This window comes from Podarcis erhardii (genome assembly GCF_964252035.2).
Source record: "Podarcis erhardii genome assembly, chromosome: 5".
In the NCBI taxonomy this organism is placed as follows: Eukaryota; Metazoa; Chordata; class Lepidosauria; order Squamata; family Lacertidae; genus Podarcis; species Podarcis erhardii.
The window spans coordinates 27231017-27254509 of record NC_138509.1 but is presented as its reverse complement, the minus strand read 5'-3'; the positions used below and the strand labels follow the sequence as shown (position 1 = coordinate 27254509).

At 42.1% G+C, this 23493-nt stretch overlaps 1 protein-coding gene across 5 annotated transcripts in view; it reads right to left on the bottom strand.

Moving 5' to 3' along the window:
- Positions 1-23493, bottom strand: part of ARID5B (AT-rich interaction domain 5B) — a 175667-nt gene that overhangs the window by 82049 nt on the left and 70125 nt on the right. For all 5 annotated transcript variants that reach the window (XM_081861124.1, XM_081861123.1, XM_081861122.1 and 2 more), the window contains one exon: positions 10228-10458. In XM_081861124.1, coding sequence (XP_081717250.1) covers positions 10228-10393 — 166 coding nt within the window. In that variant the 5' untranslated portion in view covers positions 10394-10458. The remainder of the gene's footprint in view (positions 1-10227; positions 10459-23493) is intronic.

Below are 23493 nucleotides of genomic sequence, written 5' to 3'. Positions count from 1 at the left end.
TGAGGCTAAGACTCAGCCTGGTCATCTACAGTGGACTCTATATTCTCAGGTCTCAGAGCTTTCTTCAGGGGCAGAAATGAATAGGGATGTGCCACTTAAGACACTGCAACTAGCAGACAATATAATGCCTCTGGATTCATCAGGTTAGCATACAGGTAAATACTTGAAACTTGGACTTCAAGCAAATACTTGAAACCTGGTGAACAAAGCAATACTTTTTTTTGCTGTACTCCAGCTTCTATCTCAAGCCACCAATCTCCAAGATCTTGAGCTATGGTGGAGACCAGCCTCCAGGTCCAGATTTAGGTATGCATAGTCCTGGTCTAGCAGAAACTTTAATAGCCCGGGTCTGTCGAAACCTCCCTCTGATTTTGCTCTGTTTCAACTGTTCCAATATTGTGCAGTTGGAAACTCTGAAACCACAGCAAGGGTTTTACATATGAGATAACAGACGAGTGCTTGTGGTTAAGGAACTAGAACAGAGCTCAATAAGATCCGGGCTTCTAACAGCTCGGCTACATGCTTCCTGTGTATTATTTTTAGGCAGAAAGAAAGGCATGGTGAGCTTTATAAGGCATTCTTGCAATAACTGAATTGCATCACAAGGGGCAGAGTTAAGGCAGGTCATACAATATCTATCACTCTGGAGAGGGTGGTTTAAAACATATTCAAGAAAGCAGGGTTTACAATTACGAGGTTATTAACATGATATTATCACAACAGCGATTTCATATTGCTGAGATCTACCTTACCTTCAAATGTATAAACTTGAAAATTTCATCTTCCCTCCTTTTCTAGCTCTCCTCCTCCGCCCTTACATTTCTTACTGATTATGATGATTACTTGTAATAATTTTATTATACTGTATAATAATATAGTCCTTTGAGGTCAACATCCACAAATGTGTTGTACTGAACCATGCTGATGGCCCCTTGGTGCCCCAGGTTCCTCTCCACACCCAGATGTACCTGGGATAGGCGTACTTCATAGCCCATACATAGGCTGGGCAACAGTCTCCCATACTACTATAACCGGTTGCAGTGCATTGGCAGTTGCTGCACATTTTCTGGGCTGTATTGCACCCCAGCTCCCAGATATACTTGCAAAATGCTTCACATTCTCATGCATGATAGACTGTGCAACACTCTTTGGGGGAAAGTCACAGTTGTTATTTTTGCAGAGGAACAATTGGGGAAAAGGACTTGAATGTTGGTTCCCAGTCCTCTTGAAATAGCAGGACTGGCCCCGGAAGTCAGGTCTTCAAGCCAACCTCAGTCACAGCACAGAGGCTGAAGCTACCTGTTATGGCCAGAGCAAGGCATCTTATCAAGCTGTGTCATTTCCAGTGGTCTCTGCGTTGACCACTGCAACTCAGTCACTCAGGTGGGGGTGGATCTCAGATCTACCAGCTTATGGTTCAATATATTTTTCGCTCTATAACACGCACGCGACCATAACACGCACGTAGTTTTTAGAGGAGGAAAACAAGAAAAAAAATATTCTAAACGAAACAGTGGATGTATCATTTTTGTGGTTCATGCTGTGGCCACAGACATGTGATCTGACAGTGAGTTTGGAGTAACCCAATGCAAAAATCCTGAGGATCCATGTGGATCCATGCTCTGTAACCACGTTTTTGCACCACTACGGCCCCAGACAACAGTGGGTGCATGATTTTTTTGGTGCAAGATGTAGCCATGGACATGCTATGTGATCTGATGGTGAATTTGGGGTGACCCAGTGCAAAAATCCTGAGGATCCATGTGGATCCGTGCTTTGTAACCACGTTTTAAGTGGGGAGTGAAGGAAAATCACTCAAGGGACAAGGAGCACGCGTGGGGTGTGTGGAGAACGATGCTGCTAATAATGAAGAAGAGGGGTTTAAGGGGAGAAGAAGCACGCGTGGGGTGGGTGGAGAAGGATGCTGCTAATAATGAAGAAGAGGGGTATTAGGGAAGAAGGCTTCTCTCCCACTTTGCTCCTTTAAAGAAGCAGGATCTCTGTCCCTCTCTCCTCCCCACTCAGCGGCTCTTCTCCCGCTTTGCTGTTTCAAAGCGTGCCACGGAGGAGGGAAGGAAAGGGAACCATGGATCCTCTGCTCACGACTGCAGCAGACCCCCCCCCCCCGCCACCCTTAGGCATTCCCTCCATAACACGCACAGACATTTCCCCTTACTTTCTAGGAGGAAAAAAGTGAGTGTTATGGTGCAAAAAATACAGTACTTGAATCACACAACCTAAACATGCTGCTCACCTCAACAAAAACCTCCAACGGTGCCTGGACCAGTTCATAAGGCTATTAAAACATCAACATCAAAAAGCGCTAAATTAACCAGGAGGGATGTTACAAATGCAGTATACAGAACTCAGGCTGTTCTCAGAGCTCTGTTTGAGCAAGAAGAAAGTATCAAAATATAAAGGCAAAACAAGTTATTACAAGTTTATATTTGCACTGGAAATGTTACTGCAGGGACATGCCCTGCACTCAGTCTTACTGGTAACAGTTCAAGACAACAACTTGAAGTGGATTAAATTATAACAGCATTGCAAGGGGGACGCACACGGTGATCCTATTATCCATTTTTGTTGTTGATGATGTCGCTTAGAGAATGCAACTATTTTACACATTACAATGAACAACAGGATGTCAAAATGTGCAAATATTTATTCTGAGATTATGGGAAGCAGGGAAACAATTAGAATGAAAAACATTAAGAATGAAAAATCATTTAACAAAAGCAATTATGTGTGGCATTTAAACTTCTCTGTCTTCAAATTATTATTCCAAATCATACTAGAATCTGTCAATGACCTATGTGTGCGCGCGTGCTTAAAGCAAGTATATGTATTATTTCACAACTAAAATCAATCATTACAAACAACATCTGGGGATCATTAATAGCTTATTCCACAGCTGGATTAACAAAATAAGAAAAAGGCTTGACCAAGAATTCAAAACATTTCCAGATTTCTCATTTAAAAACCCACTCAGATTTATTCTAACAATGATGGGAAAGAACTTTTCATATATACATACAGCATATAACATTGCCATTCATTAATCGTCACTGTGGCTATGCCCCATTTTCTGTTTTGTGAAAGACCTGCAATATTTAGCTTTGAAGAGTTCTGGAGATTTGCATATTTTTCAGACTGCTAAGGATGCCACAGTAAAGTTGCATCTGAAGAGGTCACAGAATTCAAATAAGTACAAATACTTTTTGTATTTGGGTTTAAACAATATGATAGGTATAGAACTTCCATAGACAGAAATAGTATACCCCTGAACACCAACTGCTGAGGACCAACAAGGGGAGATTATTATCCTGCATATGAGCTCCTAAGGCATCTGACTTTTCGGAGAAAACTTTCAAACTAGTTCAGCAACAACAACAGCAACCTAGGTTTTAACTCACCTTCTGAGTTACATTGCCAGCAACCAAGATTTGTACAATGGAATTCTCATGTTACATGCTTGTGCAAAGTGACCCAGTTTACAAAAACAATGAGAAGAGCCACAGAACATCTCAGATTCAAGTCCAGCATCGTCATATAGGGCTGAAACATTGGGGAGCTACTGCCTGTTGGGTGTACCAGACTTTTTCAACTTCGGGTCCCCAGATGTTGCTGAACTACAACTCCCATCATTCCTGCTAGCAGAACCAGTGGTCAGGGATGATGGGAGTTGTAGTCCGACAACATCTGGGAGGCCCAAGGTTGTGAAAGCCTGGTGTAACACAACATGGAGCTAGATGGACCGATGGGTCTGGTTCTGCATGAGGTGATTTCCTTTGTCGACTGCTTCACCTGCGCACGATAATAATTTTATGACTGCAGTTGCATCAAATAACGTGCGTCATGCGCAGGAAAACCACAGAGGGAAACTTGTTGCATCATCTTATATATCACCTCAAACACAGTAACTCTAAGCAGAGCCAGTTCATCTGCGTGTTGTTTGGTTTGCTTGTTTATTGCATCTATATCCCACTTTTCCTTGAAGGAGCTCTAGACGGCATACATTTTTCTCCCCTGCCCAGTTTTGTTATTCTTACAACAACCCTGTGAGGTAGGCTGGCCCAGGTTCCTCCTGGTGAGTGAGGCTGAGTGATGTGCGCCTGAGTCTCCCCCAGTCCTAGTCTGACACTATCAAGAGAAATAAAGGAATGTGCTTGAATGTGTGAACTGAGCCTGTGTCAAGGACATGTAAAATTTAGGTACACCATGCAGGGGACATTGTATAATAGCTTACTGTCCTGCCTGCCTACTCTTTATTTGCATATAGTCATAAGAAGTCCTCCTTACGGCTTAACCCATGGAGCATGTACTGGAAATTAACGACCCTTACATTTTTCATTTCCCTTACTGAGCAGTAAAGTACGTACATTTTCAAAAGCTTACTCAAGAATATTAACCAAAGGCTGAATCATAACTAGCTTGTAAAACTTCTTTGCTAATGCATTACTGTTTTAAGAGAAATTACTAGCTTATACAGGAGGAAAAAAGCAATCTTTTCAGGGGTACTTTACCATCCAAGCTGATGTGGGTGTTTGAGAGGAAATGAGTGCATGGATGGAGTCTAGTCATGCGTGAATGCAAATAAAGTGGGATCATGATGAAAAATCAAACCCCCTTTGATCTTCTGTTTGTGGCCTTTCATGTAAAGGGGTGAAGTTGCTACTAACACAGCCCTGCCTTCTGGTCAACTGGGAAGGAGTTGGTTCTTATTAAGCGAGGTGGAACACTTTCGGACCTGCAAATTTACACAACATTTGAATGCCGCAAAGTCTTCTCTCAAATCTTCATTGCATTTATTCATCTATACAGCAAGACCGCTGAGGCAAGATCACCAATATGATCGTAGAACTGAAGGGAGAGGAAGACCGTACAGTATTAACATATTGTATCCGTGTTAATAGTTTCCGGAGATGGCCTCTATGAGCAATATGCAGATATAAAGACACTGGGTTGCAAGTTCAAGGGTAACTTCTGGAGGACCTCGGCTATCCTTGGAAACTTAGCAGAAGTTCTTTAGTGAAATAAGGCAGCAACGGCTTCCCCTACCATTTCTGATTTCCTGGGCAGTACCAATATGCAGGAGACGGTTGGGTGTATTCTAGGGTTTACTCTCTGTTCCCACAAGTTAATGATGCAGCTCTGATGTGGTACATCACTTGCACGCAGTTAAGACTGGGACATGGGGCAGAGGAACTCAGCTGCAGCTCCCTGCACAAGGATTGCCAACATAAGGAAAGACTTTTCAGTGGTAACTATGGATAGTGCTGTTCATTTGAAGCAACACACAAAGCCTGCTCTACTAACATTACTTTTTCTATGAAGTTATATTTCTTATGTTTATACATATGATGTACCCACACACAAACTCAGCCTACTTAAAATCAATGGCTGAGTTTACATATTTCCCTTTCCCCCGTGCATCCCATTTTCCTTTTCTGTCACATCTATCAGATTGTAAACCTGTGGCCAAGGATTGTCTTATTTTTTAATCTCTGCACAAGTGCTTAGCAAATTTTAGATGCTTTATAAATGGCACTAGTAAGTAGTACGGATGATTCATGCATTTGCTGTGGTTATTAAAAAACCCTGGCCACAATAGATTATTGTCTGGTAACAGTGTTGCTGGACTATTGACAAAACTAATTTGCCTACTCTCATCACTTTCTGGGCTACTCATAGCTTTATTTCTCTTTAGCAGGGGGGAGGAGGGGACACACAATAATTTTCTATCTCATCTTTAAGTTCCTGCTCTTTATGTTCCCCAGTTTAGAACAGAGAGGGAGGAGAAAAAGTAATAAAAGAACACAATGTTCTCATTTAGAATGTACAACTTTAAAAAAAAACCTGGGGAAAAGCTTCATGGAAAAATCATTTCTGTTAAAGCTTTCTAGCAAGGATACAGGTTCATATGCTTTGGAGAAAATGTTTTGTCAAAATGGTCTGCCTATCTCATTTATAACAAGCTGTATCTGTCACAGGTCCTGCAACCCACAAAGTGACTCCAGCATTGTCCTGTAAATATTGTAAATAAATAAATGTTCCAGCAATGTTTGGTTCCTGCCTGAGTATTTGGCATATTGTAATCTTGTTGTCAGAATGCTCTGCATCATGGACTTCTGTGTTCTTCTAGATGTGACTTGAATGCTGTAGTGGTTTGAGTGTTGGGCTAGAGTCTAGGAGCCTGGGTTCAAATCCTGACTCGGGCACAAAGCTCACTGGGTGACCTTGGGCCAGTCCCCTTCTCTCAGCCTTATCTACCTCACAGGATAAAATGGAGAGGGGGAGGAACTATGTTTGCAACCTCAAACTCCTTGCAGAAAAGGTGGGATACAAATGGAAAAATAAATAAATAAGATAAAATATATAGGTTTTACTCTTGTTGGTTCTTCCTACTCCCTCATATTCTCCATCCAGTTCCTGAGATTTCTTATGTCTAATCTCTGTGGTTATCTACGGCTCCTGCAAATTAAAGGGCATCTAGCCAATTACCTGTTGCAAGAATTTCCCTTGCATTCCTGCAATCAAGTCCCCCACTCTCAGATCTGATTGATAAGCAACAGTACCTTCAAGTAATCGATTTATCAACCGTACCACCCTGCCTGTGTTACTTTATACATGTGACATCAATCTACATGGTATCAGTGTAAACTGTTTGCGTAACCCAGTGCAGCACATTTTATTGACTGTGGGGGGAGAACAAAAGAGTACTTTATCAGCTGCATCCCATCAATGTTATGAAACTAACACATTGCATTTGGTATTACAGGGTTGCAATTATACTGGAGCACTAGATTAGACACACACACACACACACACACACACACACCAAAAAAACCCCAACCCCTTACTTGTTCAACAGACCTTGCAATCTTCGAGTACATCATGAGTGCAATCCACCAAACAGAACTACTGCTCATCCTTCACTAATCCCAATGAGGCCTACACTGAAGAGTGGCTCTTTTTGGTAAAAACAAACATGCATGGTTATGGAATTGAATCAAATTTTAACCAGGGGTCTCTTATAGTTTCTAATTTAGATAAGAGGAGTTTGGATTTGATATCCCGCTTTATCACTACCCTAAGGAGTCTCAAGGGACGTGGGTGGCACTGTGGGTTAAACCACAGAGCCTAGGACTTGCTGATCAGAAGGTCAGTGGTTCGAATCCCCATGACGGGGTGAGCTCCCATTGGCTGGTCCCTGCTTCTGCCAACCTAGCAGTTCAAAAGCATATCAAAGTGCAAGTAGATAAATAGGTACCACTCCAGTGGGAAGGTAAACGGCGTTTCCGTACGCTGCTCTGGTTCGCCAGAAGCGGCTTAGTCATGCTGACCACATGACCGGGAAGCTGTACACCGGCTCCCTCGGCCAATAAAGCGAGATGAGAACCGCAACCCCAGAGTCGGCCACAACTGGACCTAATGGTCAGGGGTCCCTTTACCTTTACCTAAGGAGTCTCAAAGTGGCTAACATTCTCCTTTCCCTTCCTCCCCCACAACAAACACTCTGTGAGGTGAGTGAGGCTGAGAGACTTCAGAGAAGTGTGACTAGCCCAAGGTCACCCAGCAGCTGCATGTGGAGGAGCGGGGACGCAAACCTGGTTCACCAAATTACGAGTCCAGCACTCTTAACCACTACACCAAAGTCCAAACAATTACAAAACAGGAAGATCTGAGCCTTGATCACAACGCAGCATGGGGAATCCACTTATGAAATAGTTCAATGAATGTGAAAGACGATTCCTCTGAATTAAACTGTGTTAGGACTGCACCATAAAATCCGAAAAAGTTGCATTCATAGGTAGTTAAATCTGAAAACAGAATGTTTGTACATATCTCTAAAGGGAGAAATGTGGACTGAGTCACACTTGCCAGGATCACCTTGGAAGCATGCAGAGGCCACCAGAATATCTGAACAGAGGCAGAATTTGTGAGAACTCCAAAAGGACTGCTGCAGCCATGCAAATCGCAGTGCCCACATGCACATTCATCATGTGGTTGGCACAACAAGAAGGCATTGCTGAGTCACAAGTGCAGCAGCAACAAAAGCAGCAGCAGTTACTGCACCCATTCCTGAAGGGACACCTCTAAGTGTGGACCAGGCCACCAGGTATATCGCCATAAAAGTGTGGCCTTTTCACAACAGCAAGACAGGAGAAAACTCCTAATCCTTTGCCTCATGATCGTTACCTTATCTCATCTGCAATGGCACACAATGTTACATTCACGTTAGCTGCCCAGCTGAAACCTCAACAAGCTATACACAGGTCTCTCTCAAATGTAAGTTCACTTTTCAAAAGTTGCCAGCACTCTTGGGTAGAACAAGGAAGATCAATTTTGAGTAGCAGCCAGGACTGCGCACCTGAGGTTACAGAAATCAAGCACAGTGCCATTGGTGCACGTATATAGAGTACCAGTGATGATGAAGGTATAGCATTGGTTGTATTGTTTTCTTCACAGCTAGCGTATTATAAAACATCAGGGGGGAAAACCCAGGGGTGCTGAAACACTATCCAAAACAAAGCAGTTAACGTTACAGGAGCTTGCAAATAACATTACATAGTAATATTATTAATGGTGATAATCAGATGTGGGAGCCGTGACTGTGATCCCTTTATTATAAGTACAGCTTATGATAATTATGACCATTAATTCTGGTTGGGTGTGTATATGCTGTGGTCTGCTTTCCTTTTGTTGTTACCTGATTATCTTTGTCTATCTCATGCACTATGGGTATTATGTGTGCAGAGAGAGAGAGAGAGAGAGAGAGAGAGAGAGAGAGGGATTGATGGACAGACAGACAGACATAGCATTTAGGCATACAAGCAACCTTGTATAGCAAAAGCAGAGTCGTGTCTCACAGATCTGTGGCTACAGTTTCTCAGAAATAAATTTCACCACAATCAATCAGACTTAATTGCCTTAAACAGGATAGGTGGTAAAAGCCAGATTTTTATATTCCATCCCAGATGCCTCAGTGCAGGGGGATGGTAGCTATTTAAACCCCAAGGGGTACATTCCTTTGTGGGCAACCTTACATGAGCTGCATGTCAATGGTGGGTGGGGCCAGAGGCAGCAAGTGGGTGGAGCAACTGTACTTACCTTTGTACAGTAGGGTACATCCCCCCATCTCTCCATCCTCTATCCGGGGAAGCAAGAGGCATTACCACAGTTCAGTGACACATTCCAGCAAGGCAAAGGCACTTGAGGACATGGAATAGAGCCAGTGAGGGGTGTGATCATTGGGATTTCTTAAAGAAAACCCATTTCTCTGCCTGAACCTTGCTTTTACAATTGTTCAGGACATTTCTGACCTTGTTAAGAGTGCAAGGAGTGAATTTTGAGATTTGACATTTTTATCAACAGTCACCTTGAGCGCATAGGGGAGGCCACATATAAATCTTGTTAAATAAACCCATGGAATTAATGCAAATAAATGAAAACCAGCAGAAGGACAGCAGGAAACAAAAGACGGGGCATATCTTTTCCTCTCAGATATTTCCTGAAAACAATTTCATTATTTGCAAAAGGCTTCCTCCGCACTCCCCCACTCCCCAAAATGATCTATATTACAAAGATTTATGGATTTCATATCTCAAAGTTCTTCCTCTGCAAAATGCTGTAAGCTATACTGGTTTGCCCTGAGCTGTAGTTTTTATCCACTCAGCACTATGGCTAATGAATCTTGATTTTCATAACACAGGTAAACAATTATAAAAATTACAATGCATCAATTACTAGAGCTATGTAGGGTGTATAAAGAACACATGCACTGACACACATTCAAGAATTTTAAGTCCCTTTCTACATGGAGGCTTCTGAATAAGAAAATATGCCATGCCAGAAAGAATAAGTAAATCAGAACAATGGTCCCTCAACACAAAACAAGTTTAAGAACAAACAGCATCAAACAACTTGAAGGTTTGCATTGCATGCAACCAAACACCTCTTTAAATTCACATTGGACAACTAAGCAACACATTGTTTTCTCAAAATGCTTGTAATAAGCAGCAGCCTTAAAATATAAAGCCTACAAATAGTCTCTGAGTAGAGGTGGAATATTGCTGATGCTCAGCAATTCAAATACGTATATGCATCTTTTGTTATTTTTGAAAGGTTTATCCATTATTACTGCCTTTTACTTGGAAAAAGGAAGGCAAAATGTCAACAAAGTGGTTTTAACTTGCAAGAAGTACAAGAGGCAAAGCTACTTACCAAACTCATCGCATATGCAGTCATTTTCAATAAGAGTTGGGTGATCAAAGGTATCTCGACAGTAGAGGATTTGTGGGTTTTTGCTGATTACGGCAATGCCCCCAAGGGCTAATACAAACTGGTCTGTTAGGATGGAGGACGGTTTGCCCTGAATGCGCTTCAGCATGGAACGATAGCGACAGTATTGTGGGTAGCTGAGGATCAGCACATTTGAATCTTCATCATCCTCACCTGCAAGAAAAAATATTGAAACCACTGTTACTTATTGCCCCAGCTGTCATGTTACCTTTAACATAAAACAGGTATCTGGAGGCAAGTCAGATTCTCCTTCCAAACCCTTTGCATTGATTTTGGGATGTAGGAGATGAAACAGATGTAGGATGTGGAGCAATGCTACCTCCTCATATTCAATCCCCTCCCTCTGCCTACGATTTGCAACCTATCAGCCTCCTGCAATAATTTAAATTATATCAGATGCATCTACAGAGGTTTAATTGCACATCAACTTGCATGGACCAAACATGTTAAACAGTCTACTGTCACAAGTAGGGCGTGTATGGAATAAGCACACATGTCCTGAAATAACATTTTTCTTCTTCTTTTTTAAAGGATCAGGCTGTTAATCATGTGCCAAAGCAGACCTTAGCATTTTTCAAGTCACATATTTCTCCCATCAGAAATAGCGCAGCCAGGTCTGGAGGGTGCAAAGTATCAGGGAGTGTAGGAATCGTACAACAAAGAATGCAGTCTCTAATGCAAAATCCAAGATATTGCACAAAACCCAGAGAACGTGGTTCCTCATTTTACAGTAACACAAGTTTCTAGTCCATGTGACTAGATCTCAAAGTAAAAATATGAAATTTAGCTTTTATTTTTTTACAGTTATATCCTGCCTTTCCTCCAAGGAGCCCAAGGGAGTGTCCACTCTCTGTTTTATCCTCACAACAATTCTGTGAGGTAGGTTAGGCTGAGAGACAACAAGAGGCCCAGGGTCACCCAGTGAGCTTCATGGCTAAGTGTGGACTGGAACCCTGGCCTCTCAGGTTCATGTCTGACACTTTAACCACTACTCTACACTGGCACGTACATGGTCTTGGAATTCCACTTGGGAACTCTGGTGTGAGACCACGCCCCTGTCCCTGATTGGCAGGCATCTGAGCATGTGTTCCCTTAGTGTCTGGATTTCAGTTTCTCATCTTTCCAATCTTAAATTCAGTCCCCCATGTTCCTGGAGCAATTTGCGCTATATTAATGAAAATTCCCCAGCAGTTTAGTGCGAACTTCTCCCACGATACGCATTCTTATGCAGGGTTAACTAGCACACACATTTCTGCAAGCTATTTTCAACCAACATAAAGCATTTTTGTATGTTATTTTCACCAATGTATGCATCTTATAAACACTATCTTCTGATACATGCATTTAGTTCAGAATGGTTTGAGACCTGAATTGCAAAATTCAGGGAAGTATGCATTTTGAAAGATTTGTGTTTCGCTTCACATATTGGTTCGAGAAGTGCAAATTAGATAGTATCTTATTAAAATACAGATAAAACTGAATTCCTCCCCCCCCCAGAACTAGGCCGTAGTTTTGTTCTTCACTTGACATAGGTGGTCATTACAGTATGATTCTCACATATTTATATGATTCACATGTATTCAGATTACTATGACCTTTTGTCTTAAACAATAAAACAAATCTGACTGATTATGAGATCACTATCCATTATCATACCAAGATCAATGCCAAGCAGAAAGTGACAGGCCCATTGTACTTCTGCAAAATTCCTAGTCTGAAACCGGAACCCTCTGATATGAGTAATCTCTAATCAGCCCTAAAAAGAATTTCTCAATCTGTGAACAGAAATCATGAGAGTTGGGGGAAATGACAAGTTTTCTTATTCTCCTTTCTTATTTAACTCTTTTGCCAAAATGTTTTCAAACTTTCAAGCTTGAAATAAATACAATTTTTTGAAATACAAGCTGGGAATCTCAGACGTCTGACAAAAGTCTATATAACATTAAAATCCCTAGGGGGCTGTGTCAAAGTCCCATAGAGCTATCCCAGCAACAAAAACAGGGCTTCAAGCTATAAGCAATTCACTGGTGTGATCTGACACAGGGGAACAAAAACCTGTATGCCGTTCAAATCTCCAATGCCATACCTGAGCTGCATACATAAACCAACCTGGTACACACATATTACAACTTGCAAAAATGCCATTTTTAGACCTATTCTCTGCAAAGGAATCACTTTTCTAAGTACTGTGCCTTTTATCCTCCCACAGAGCACACAGAGGAAACCAAAACAATTCCATGATCTGCAAGTTCAGGTCATATATTTTGACAGCGTGCCTGAAAGGCAGGCACAGTGAAATCTGTGAAATTTGTTGTGGGGAAGCAAAATCTGGCGATCGCAATTTAATCTAGTGTTTACTTGCTTGAGCCTGCAAGGCTACAGAACTGTAGTCATAGCACTTTCTCTCTTAATCCTAGCCCCCGCCAAACACGACAACTCTAGACAGTCCCTGCAATCAAATTTGTTCTCTTAAGCGAAGGGTCTGCTGTACATTTTCATTCTGCCTTTTGTCCAAGCGAGTTCAAATTGAGGAGTGGTCTCCTCAAAAACAACCCTACCACAAGTTTAACTTAACTCAGAGAGAAGGAGTAACCTGTCCAAGGCCACCCAATGAGCTCCAGAGTTGAGCAGGGAAACCAATCTTGGGCACCCAGCATGCAAGCCCACACTGCTCGTATCTCAATGGCAAAGCACGTGCTTTGAAGTAGAAGATCCCACATCCTATCCCTGGAACCTCTAGTTAAAATTATCTTGTGTAGCAGGGCTAGGAAAGACTACAGCAGGGGTCAGCAACCTTTTTCAGCAGGGGGACAGACCACTGTCCCTCAGACCTTGTGGGGGGGCTGGATTATATTTTGGAAAAAAATAATAATGAATGAATTCCTATGACCCACAAATAACCCAGAGATGCATTTTAAATAAAAGCACACATTCTACTCATGTAAAAACACCAGGCAGGCCCCATAAATAACCCAGAGGTGCATTTTAAATAAAAGGACACATTCTACTCATGTAAAAACACGCTGATTCCCAGACCATCCATGGGCTGGATTTAGAAGGCGACTGGGCTAGATCCGGCCCCTGGGCCTTAGTTTGCCTACCCCGGACTACAGTTTCAAACTTTGGAGAACCACTGCCAGCCAGAAACCTAGGCTAAGTGCACCAAGCGTTAGATGACTGGCGCAAGGCTGCTCCTCAGATCATTTAAGCTTTAGTGTGGGCTGCTAGAGGCGCAGATTACAGGCCTGGTTAGTACAACACAGTGTGCTCATACAGGTACTGCTGTCTTCAGCCTGGAGATGAGAAATGACACTTTCCTTATGCGCCAGGATGTGGTCAGTTATGTGTGATTTGTCAAGGTACATATAAATGTCTCATATGAACCTTTGCTACAAACCACGAGTTTCCAGTAAAGCACATGGTAAAGTGACTGTATAAAGTGCTCCTCGCTATTTTTGTGGCATTTTAATGACATTTTAAAGCAACGCGGTCACTAAAATTAAATTTGCTGGCAAGGCTGATCGATGTTGCTTTTTGTTGTTGTTACTTTTAACACGATTCAGAGGTACAGAAACAAAATGGCGGGGGGGGGGGGGGGGGAGAAGGCCCATCTCTGAATGCCAAGCCTAACCAGGCAATAACTGTGTCCAAATAAATGCTTTGTATGGTATTTTCCCTCCTTCCTTTATTCACAAAAGGTTCAACAGATCATTCTAAGAAAGGACAAAGAAAGGGGTAAACTGCACCATTTGTTTAAGGAAAGCAAATAAAAGGTTCTTGGAACAAAGATTTTCTTTCAGCCACACCTCTGTGAGAGAAGAAATCAAAGCCCTATTTCTGCCGTGTGTGTGTGTGTGTGTGTGTGTGTGTGTGTGAGAGAGAGAGAGAGAGAGAGAGAGAGAGAGAGAGAGAGAGAGAGAGAGAGAATAATAATACACAATCCAGGGGCAGGGAGGGGGACATTTGAAATCTTTCAACATATTCCAAATGTCACCTAACTGCAGTGATATATTATTAGTGCACTCTGTCAAGATGAAACAATTGGAAATAATTTGCTGCTGGTATAAGCTAGAATTTAAATCATGATTATCACTTTCTTGTTAAGGTGCATGACTGAAAAATTAAGTCCTTGCTGAAGAGGCACGTCCAATATCGTGTCAGCTTCCACCACGTCACCTGCAGACGGTAGAACACAAGACACACACCTAGAAGGAAATACCTCCAGGACTTAAGGCTGAAATGTCTCCTAATCTTGTGTTTACATCGTAACTGTTCGTTTTAATAACCTCTTTCAGGGTCAGTCTTTCATTCATTCATTCGTACGTATATACAGTTAACCAATTTATCTCAACTTCAGAACCGATTTCTAGACAACAAGCAAAACTGCAAAGCAAGGTCCTGGCCTCTCATTCTTAACAGAGGCTACAGAGGCACTGATCAATTTATACAGTTTTCATTCAGAGGAGAGAGGAGTTACTGCAGTGAAGATTTGTGTTGAATTTCATGTTCACTGTCAAGGGAAAGAGCACAGAATAGTCTTACCAATAAGGCAGACTTTTTCAAATCAATATAACCTTTTTTTTTTTTAAGGGTTAGGATCCAGAAAGAGCTAAACTGCAGGCATATCCAGGAAGGATGATTTACGGTACTTTCTTCGCTCCTTGGGATAGCAAACCCCTGTGCCATATCATAAACTACTTTTGAAAGTATCCTCAGTTTCCAAAGCAGCCTGCCATCTGGCATGAGGAGCTGCTGGAGATTTTATAATAATAATAAAGAAAGTGTATTTTAATAGTAGTAGTAGTAGTATTTTTAAATTTTGATTTCAGCTGTAGAGACCATGCTTCCCTAAAGGTGAAGATCAAATTATTACCTTGGGCACAATCTACGTCTCTTGAGCCAAATATTCACTGCTTGGATTACAGGAGAAAAAGTAGGAGAGGCCTCTACTACAAGTTCCACCATCAAATAAAAGTTCCAAATAAAAGTAGCCAAGGGTCTGACCCAAGAAAAGTCAGACCCCTCCCCCCAAAAAATCCTGCTACAATTTGAGCTTTACGTCCATTTCAAAGTGGGAAGATCCCTATATTTAAGTGCCTAGTGCAAATCAGTCCAACATGGGACTAGGCCAGCGCCATGGCTTGGATTTCCTTTTCTCCTTCTGTGGATCAGCAGGACAGCACACAAGGAAGAGGATAAAACTTGAAACAACACTATTTAAGTATCGCTGAGTCTTGTTCACCTCAACTTCTTCCCTAGAGATGCAAGCATACAGAGGCAGTATTATCTCTCCTCCCCCAAATTCCATGTAGAACCTCCAGCTGGGCCTGGTAATTTGGAGGGTCTAAGAATGAAGAAATAGTCCACAGTTATTCAATCCTACCATGAGGTAAGACATGGAAGCTGCCTCAGATAGTAGATTGTGGGTGTCATGAAGGATGGTAGAATGAGAGACAGATCTGATCCATGGGATGAATAACATACCCTGAACTGAACAGGCATTGACCATGCTAAATAGTGAAAAGAGGATGATATTTAGATCTCTCACTCCCCGCCCTCAGGAACCAAGTGCCTTTGACTGTCCCGGTCCTTACAAACCATGAGATGGGACAGTTGAAAAATGGGCCGTTGTTTGTCATGGGTTGCCTGTAAATCTGGATGAATTGACAGGTAACAAGCAATGAATGCCCGAGTAAACGTCTCCTGGTTTCATTACAGATAAGACCATATCTACAAACCAATTTGGGCATTAAATTAAATTGTGTATAAACATGCTGGGGCAGTGAGAGGATGCTGCCAAGACCCACCCACTCCAGCACATCACCTTCCAGTAGTTTACATGCCATGAAGAACCTCAACTGTGTGGGATTCTAAATCATGTGGGGAACCTGCACAAGTGAAGAAGGCCTTCCACTTCAGATCTTTGCCCCCAAAGTTGCAGAGGGCTGTGAACTTGAGAAAGATGATGCCCCAGAGGGGGTGGGACCTGGCAACACTCTCCCCCTCACATGGTTGCTTAAGCGTGATTCAGTTGAATGACCTATTAGAGCCAAAATGAGTGTTGAAATTGGCCCTCTCTAGAGGTAAGATCTGAACTCGGGTGAAAGTCCAGCACTTTTTCCACTAAACCGCATGATGACCTTCAAAGCAGCCCAGAACAATTCACAAAAGTTTGGAGGGGGACGGGACACACACAACAGTATGAATTCCTGATCAAAATCTGCTCACAGATCAAAACCTCCTCACAGACTGAACAAGGAAATACATAAAAGTAGCTTGCTTTGTTTGTGTTCGGAAACATCACACCATAATGATTATTGCTAACCGCCATAATCTGCTTTTAACTTCAGTAAGCTTCCCCCCCCCTTTTTTTTAAAAAAAAAAAAATACACACAAAACAATCTTCACACCAGGATTTTATAGAGCTGGGTGGAAAAAATATGCATGTTCCTTCCTGCACCTAATTACCCCAGCTACAAAAATCTGCCAAGTATTCTGCCCTTTCGTTCTTTTAATCGTATTAGTGCAAATGCATTCCGATGCCAATAGAAACAAACATGTAAAGATCTCTCCTTTATTTGCTGAACAGATTCCAAATATGTATTAGACATTTTTTAAAGAAAAAACTCCCAACCTATATTCTCCTTTTCCAGCTACAAACTTGGAAATGTAACAAATCTCTCTCTCTTTTGCATTGTATTTCTGTAGAAAATAATATACACTATCAAGAACTAACCAGATGATAGAAAAAAGCTGTTTATTGATTATATTCATTATTCCCTGTCTATACAGAGGATGGGAACCAAGAGTGTTAAAGTAAGGAAAGGCCATTGTGGTAGAAGCACACCCCAAATTCAGTCCCTGGCATCTCCAGGTAGGACTACAAAGCATTCGATTTGGGAGCCCATCACATGAACAGGAGCCACTCTTGAAACCATTTCCAGAGTGGTAGCTTCTGATACTTTATTACATCAGATATTTCTCTCTTTGAGCTCTCTTCTTAAAAATAAAATAAAAAATAGTGCTCCTAGCAACGGAGCCAAGGCAAAACAAGAACTTCATACACTTGACATAGCGCCAGCCTTTAGATATATTGATAATTATATTGACGTTTCTGTGTTGTTGCTATTCTGCTGTGACACAGAATTCTGTTTTCTAATTAGGCGTTTCCTATATTCTGTTTTTTCTTGTTGAGGGGGAAGGGCAAAATCAGAAGAACAATACTGTGCAGATAAGAATACTTGCATCTGTTACTATCATTGCCAACATTGTAATGTGAACCAAGAGAAGAGGGGGAAATGGTGAATATAATTTCTCAGAAGGTAATTTTCCTTTCAGCCTAAGTACTCTTATTCATCGCACAGTTACTCAATGATTTCCTGTTCTAATTACGAGACATTATACAGAAAGATGTTTGTGGAAGGGGACTTTGTGAGCGCCTCAGTCTAAAGAGACTGAATTGGCTGTCGGTGTTTAAGATTCCAAACTTGTGCATCAACTTTATCAGTCCTCCAGTTCCAGCTTCGTGTGACGTATCCTACCACAAATCTAAATCTCTCCCAAGGCAGTCGAGTTAGCACAAATTTATACATCAAAGTGAGAAATACACTTGCAGTTAAACTGATGGATAAAATGTACAGTTACACACAGAGACAAACACGCACATCTTGTTGGCTTGTTAAATCGAAAGCAAGCCAAGAAAGAAACGAAAATATTAAAAAGCAAAAGGTAATTAAAAGGAAGGAAAGGGTTGGGAAGGAAAGTGAAAAACAGAGAGAGAAGAGAGAATAGAAGAAGACTGCCCAAAATGTAAATGAATAGGCCACAGTTATTATTACTGCTGAATCCTGTGACATAAATTGTGTGTCACTATTGCACTGCTGTGGCTATTTTGAGAAACGGCTTGTACTGTAAGTCAGCTGCTGACGCCACACCCTTCACAATATGTTAATTTTTGATGCAGCAATCAACTGAAGCAGTCACTGAACAGCTAACAAAATAGACACACATGGAGGAAAGCTTTAACAACAACAGAACAGTTATTTTAGTATAATAACACTATTCATTTCTTTAAACCAAAGAAAGACCAAGTTTTTAAAACGTCCCAGCCTTATAGAATGTATTTTCATATATGAAAACAGATCCTTTAAGCAATGCAAGCATGTGTCAGGGACAACAGGGCTAGAACTGGCAGCCTCTGGATCTAGTGCCAACGATTATGGTGGCGAAAGGTTTTGATGGGGTGGATGCCCATGTGTATGCTTGTGTAGTCAGGCCTCAAACCCCTCTCTAAATAGGAATACAGCTGAGCAACAATGACCCCTGTGATTGGCAGTCAGTACAAAGCCTCCAGATTGGCCAGGACTTATATAAACACTGGGAATCTGGCCTTTTGCCTTTGGCTTCTCCACTGTTTACAGCTCACACTGAAGACTGAGGGACTGAAGGGATCCTAGCTGCACACCATTCAGGTCTAGCTGTGGGTATCCTACCTATAGTACCCATTTGGCCCTGGCGGCACAAAAGAAATTAGATGCAATAGAAAGTTTCATTGACAGGTGAGCTTGCAAATCAATGGAGGTGTCCCATATAACAACCCACATAACTGAGGAAGAGAAAGCTTTTAGCACATCAGAACATAATTTCCTGAATAATCACCAAAGGGACTAGCACCACTGTCTTCCTTTATTATGCTTTGTCAGCAAGGTTTCAGTGGAAGGGTGAATCACAAAGAATTAATCTATCATTGATGGTGGACTAGCTGGTCACCAACGAAGAGGCAAAGACCTGAATGGAGGCTGAAGATGCTACTAGGTAATGAACCCTTTCCATGCCCAGCCTTTCACTGAAGGATTCCTCCTTTATCATGTTGCATTTGGGCACACCACCAACTCTTCTCAGCCAGGTGTCATCTCATGCTAACTTACAGTGTGATGTGGTTTGCTGCAATCTTTGCTTCTGTCCTCTCCTCTAGCACCGTACTAGACTCAGCAGTTTCCTTCATTGACTCCCTTACTTTATCTCGCCAGCCTTTCAAGCTCTTCTTCACAGACATGTACGTCACACTGGTGTCCCAACAGTAAATGACTTATCACTTGATAATGCACCGATGAATGGATGAGCTGTCTCCACTCAGAATTATGATGTGGGGGTTGAGATCAAGTGTCACGAAAGCTCCAAAGTGTTTGGTCTACGATGGCTGTTTCGGGAGTGCAAGTCATCACTGTTGATGCTAGGGTGTCAGACATGTGCTATGATAAGCAGGCATGTGTGAACTCACCCTAGGCTTTGCTTCTCCCGTTTTCACTCCATAGCTGTAAAACTACACTAAGGCAATCTGCTTTTACTTCTCTCTCTCCCACCTCACTATCCCATCCCTGATTTAGACACTCTCTCATTTACTTTAATCAAAAGTGCTGCATCATTGACAACAATGCTAGTACAGTGGTAAAGTAAAGGTCAAGGGACCCCTGACCATTAGGTCCAGTCGTGACTGACTCTGGGGTTGCGGCATTCATCTCACTTTATTGGCCGAGGGAGCCGGCGTACAGCTTCCAGGTCATGTGGCCAGCATGACTAAGCTGCTTCTGGCGAACCAGAGCAGCGCACAGAAACACCGTTTAGCTTCCCGCCGGAGCGGTACCTATTTATCTACTTGCACTTTGACATGCCTTCGAACTGCTAGGTTGGCAGAAAAGTACAGTGGTACCTCGGGTTAAGAACTTAATTCGTTCTGGAGGTCCGTTCTTAACCTGAAACTGTTCTTAACCTTAGGTACCACTTTAGCTAATGGGGTCTCCCACTGCCGCCGTTGCGTGATTTGTGTTCTCATCCTGAAGCAAAGTTCTTAACCCGCGGTACTATTTCTGGGTTAGCAGAGTCTGTAACCTGAAGCGTCTGTAACCTGAGGTACCACTGTATCTGCTTTTGGCTGAACCACAGTTTGAGACTGAGATTGGAAGCTGGCTTTCAAGCCCAAGTTAAATATCATCACAGTTAATGCTAGCCTGTGGGAGACATAACTCTCCACCGTGATGAATGAGGATAAGGGTAGTAAGAGGAGATCTCGATAGGAGAGCAGAGGTATGTGCAAGACCTTGCTTTCTTACCCAAAGATCACTGGGCCACTTTCAGAGAACAAAAATAAAAACTTTCCCCCATCAACAGAATCTGAGAGCAATAACCACTCATCAGGACAGCAGGGCTATTAACCAAAACTTTAAGCTAAGAGATAAGATACAGTAACACTTGGTAAAAACAAAACAAACAGAAAACAAAAAATGTCCATTCAGGCAAACTTGCAGATATTGGTATTGGCCACAAAACCTCAGCATTCTTTTGTAAAAATGGTTTCTCATTGTTTTGTCTAGAAAGGTTCGTTTGCGTGAGCAGGAGAGCCCCCCCCCCCCAAATGGAGTGGGGACGGCCTACCACGTTTCGAAGAATGTGAACTAATACACGTTACCGTCTAACCGCTGACACTCTCTCTCTCTCTCTCTCTCTCTCTCTCTCTCTCACACACACACACACACACACACACTGCCCTACAGATCATTAAGTTCAGAGTCTAAAATTACCTAACTGAAACACTCCACTCAAAGCCTATTGGATTCCCAACAGCTGAGATGAGGGAGAGAAGCAATGGATGTTGCTTCAGTGCAGTGCATACTCATGGTCCCTCCCCACCAAGAATCAGAGCGGAATAAATCGTGCAAACTAAGGGAAAGTATGTTAAAATGCTGAATCTGCATAATATTTAAATGTTAAAGATGAGCTTTCCTTGGTACAGAACAAGGTTGACCTGACACACTTATTTTATTTGTTTATTTAAATACAACACACACACACACACACACACACACACAGCGAGAGAGAGAGAGAGAGAGAGAGAGAGAGAGAGAGAATAATATGAATAATTGAGGGAAGATTCTTAGGGCAGCTTGCATTGATCAAATGCTGATTGACACACGAGAACAGTTCTAGTAGCAAGCAGAATCCTCTCTTCCCTTTCTTGACCATTATAATAAAAAACCCAGAGTAACTGGACAACTGCCAAAGCACGTTTATCACCACATAAATGCAGTAGAACTCCCATTATGTGAAGCTCTTATATGGATTTGCCGTGCGTCACCCCTGCAAACTCTCTGTCTACAAAATTTTATGTAAAAGGCACTCCTGTGCATCCCAATTTTTTTTTTTTTAATTATCTGGACATTCTGCATGCTTCTCAGCAGCTCACTTAAATCTGCTTTGTGCGGCATTTCGGGGGGAAATGATGGGTGGGAGAAAGCTACGGGAGCACAGCCCTCCCCAAGTGGCCAGCGAACTGCAAGAGCCATAGGAGGTACAGAAGCATTGGCCTTGCTGCCCTCTCACCTAGAACTGTAAAATATTCTGCTCCATCAGTATCATGCAGGCTGAGGACCTTTATCTGACGGGGTGGGTGGAGGGGTGGGGGTCACGCCAGGGCTGTGATCCCCAACCAGGAAAGGGAGGTGTTCCAGAGACAGCTCTGAATGCCCCCTCCTGTTTATCTCTGCTTGCTCTTGCAATGCTCCTTGGCATCCATCGGCTAGCTAATTAATTGCAACACTTTTAAAATATTAATGGCTGAATTACCACATTAAGAAAATGCAAATAAAATAATTAGGTAACCCCAGTAGGCGAACCTGCAAATCTTTGTTTTTGAGGCTGAAACAAATTTGGGTGAATTAGCAACGCAACAGGGAGACTTGCCTTGTTGACAGGGCTTTTCTGAAGCAAAGATGCCACCCATGCTAATACTTGTCCATGTTCCGTGCCACACCTCGACTATTTGAAACTGATATAATCAAAGACAAAGACTGGATGCAAAAACTGGCTACCGAAGATGAGATAAATGATTATTTCGAGCAAGCTGCCAATTTTACTAATTTTATATGGACCTTTAATTTGGCTGGTGTAAAATAGGCAGCAGTGGCAATGCATATTCCACAAGGCATTTTCTCCGATCCAGTGATCTTTGCATGGCAGAATCTCCCCAAATGAAAATATTGTTGCCAATATCACTTCAAACTGATTGGAGAGGTTGTGGGGAGTTGTGTCAGCCATCAGGATTCTACCTGCCCTTTATCGCCTCTGGTTCAGTTATTTGCACCATCATCACCTCAGGTCCCATGCTCTGATCTACCAGGGCTCCCTTCAAAATTTGCTATGCCAGAGCTTATCGAAAACGATGAAGCTCTGTCCCAGAACTGCTTAATAGTCACAGGCTCCACCCCATCACTCACCTCTGGCTTCGTCCATTGACAAAGTATTTTTTAAACCATACATAGATCAAAAAAGCTTTCCCACAACATATGATCAGTACCATTGGAGCTGACAGTGCCAACCTATTCAACACATACAATCTATTTATTTATTACATTTTTACCCCATCTTTCCTCCAAGGAGATCCAGGCAGCATACTAATCCCTTTCCCATTTTTATTCTCACAACAGACCTGTGATGTAGGTTAGGCTGCGAGTGTGTGCCTGGCCCAAGGTCACCCAGTGAGCTCCAAGGCTGAGTAAGGATTTGAATCCTGGTCTCCCAGTTCCCTAGTCTAACACTCTCATCACTTCACCAACCTGTCTCTCACTGGACAACAAAGTTCTGCTGATTCTCCTACATCTTTCCCCCCACTCTGTTTCCATAAGCAGAAAAGTACCAATATTTAGCTTAAAACTTATCATGTGCGTTGCCTTCCACTATTTTGTGAAAGTGCTGGAGAAACATCAAGTTCAGAGAGTTCTTAAAATAAGTTTAGCATGTGAAATAAAAGGAATACTTACAAATCTCAGACAGACTGAAACTACTGTTCAATCCCACGCTAATACAGTCACATAAAAACCTCCGTTCCATCTAATATGTACTTAACGCTCCCAGCTGTAGAACATTACTTTATAACTGGTGATTCGAATCTGATCTTTTCTACTTCCATCTAGACAGCGTCAACAATTCTGTTCACTGATCGAGAATCGGACCTGCATAATGAAATCTTCCATAATGTTTACCGCAAGAAATCAATGCGAATTGTACAGTAAATTGAGTTTTTGCAGAAAAGAATAAAAGATGGATGAAATTTGATGTAGAAAAGAAGTATTAGCTTCAGAAGCTTCCACCAAGACAGGCCCATCTTTTGTAAACAGCTAAATCCAGTGTTCAGGG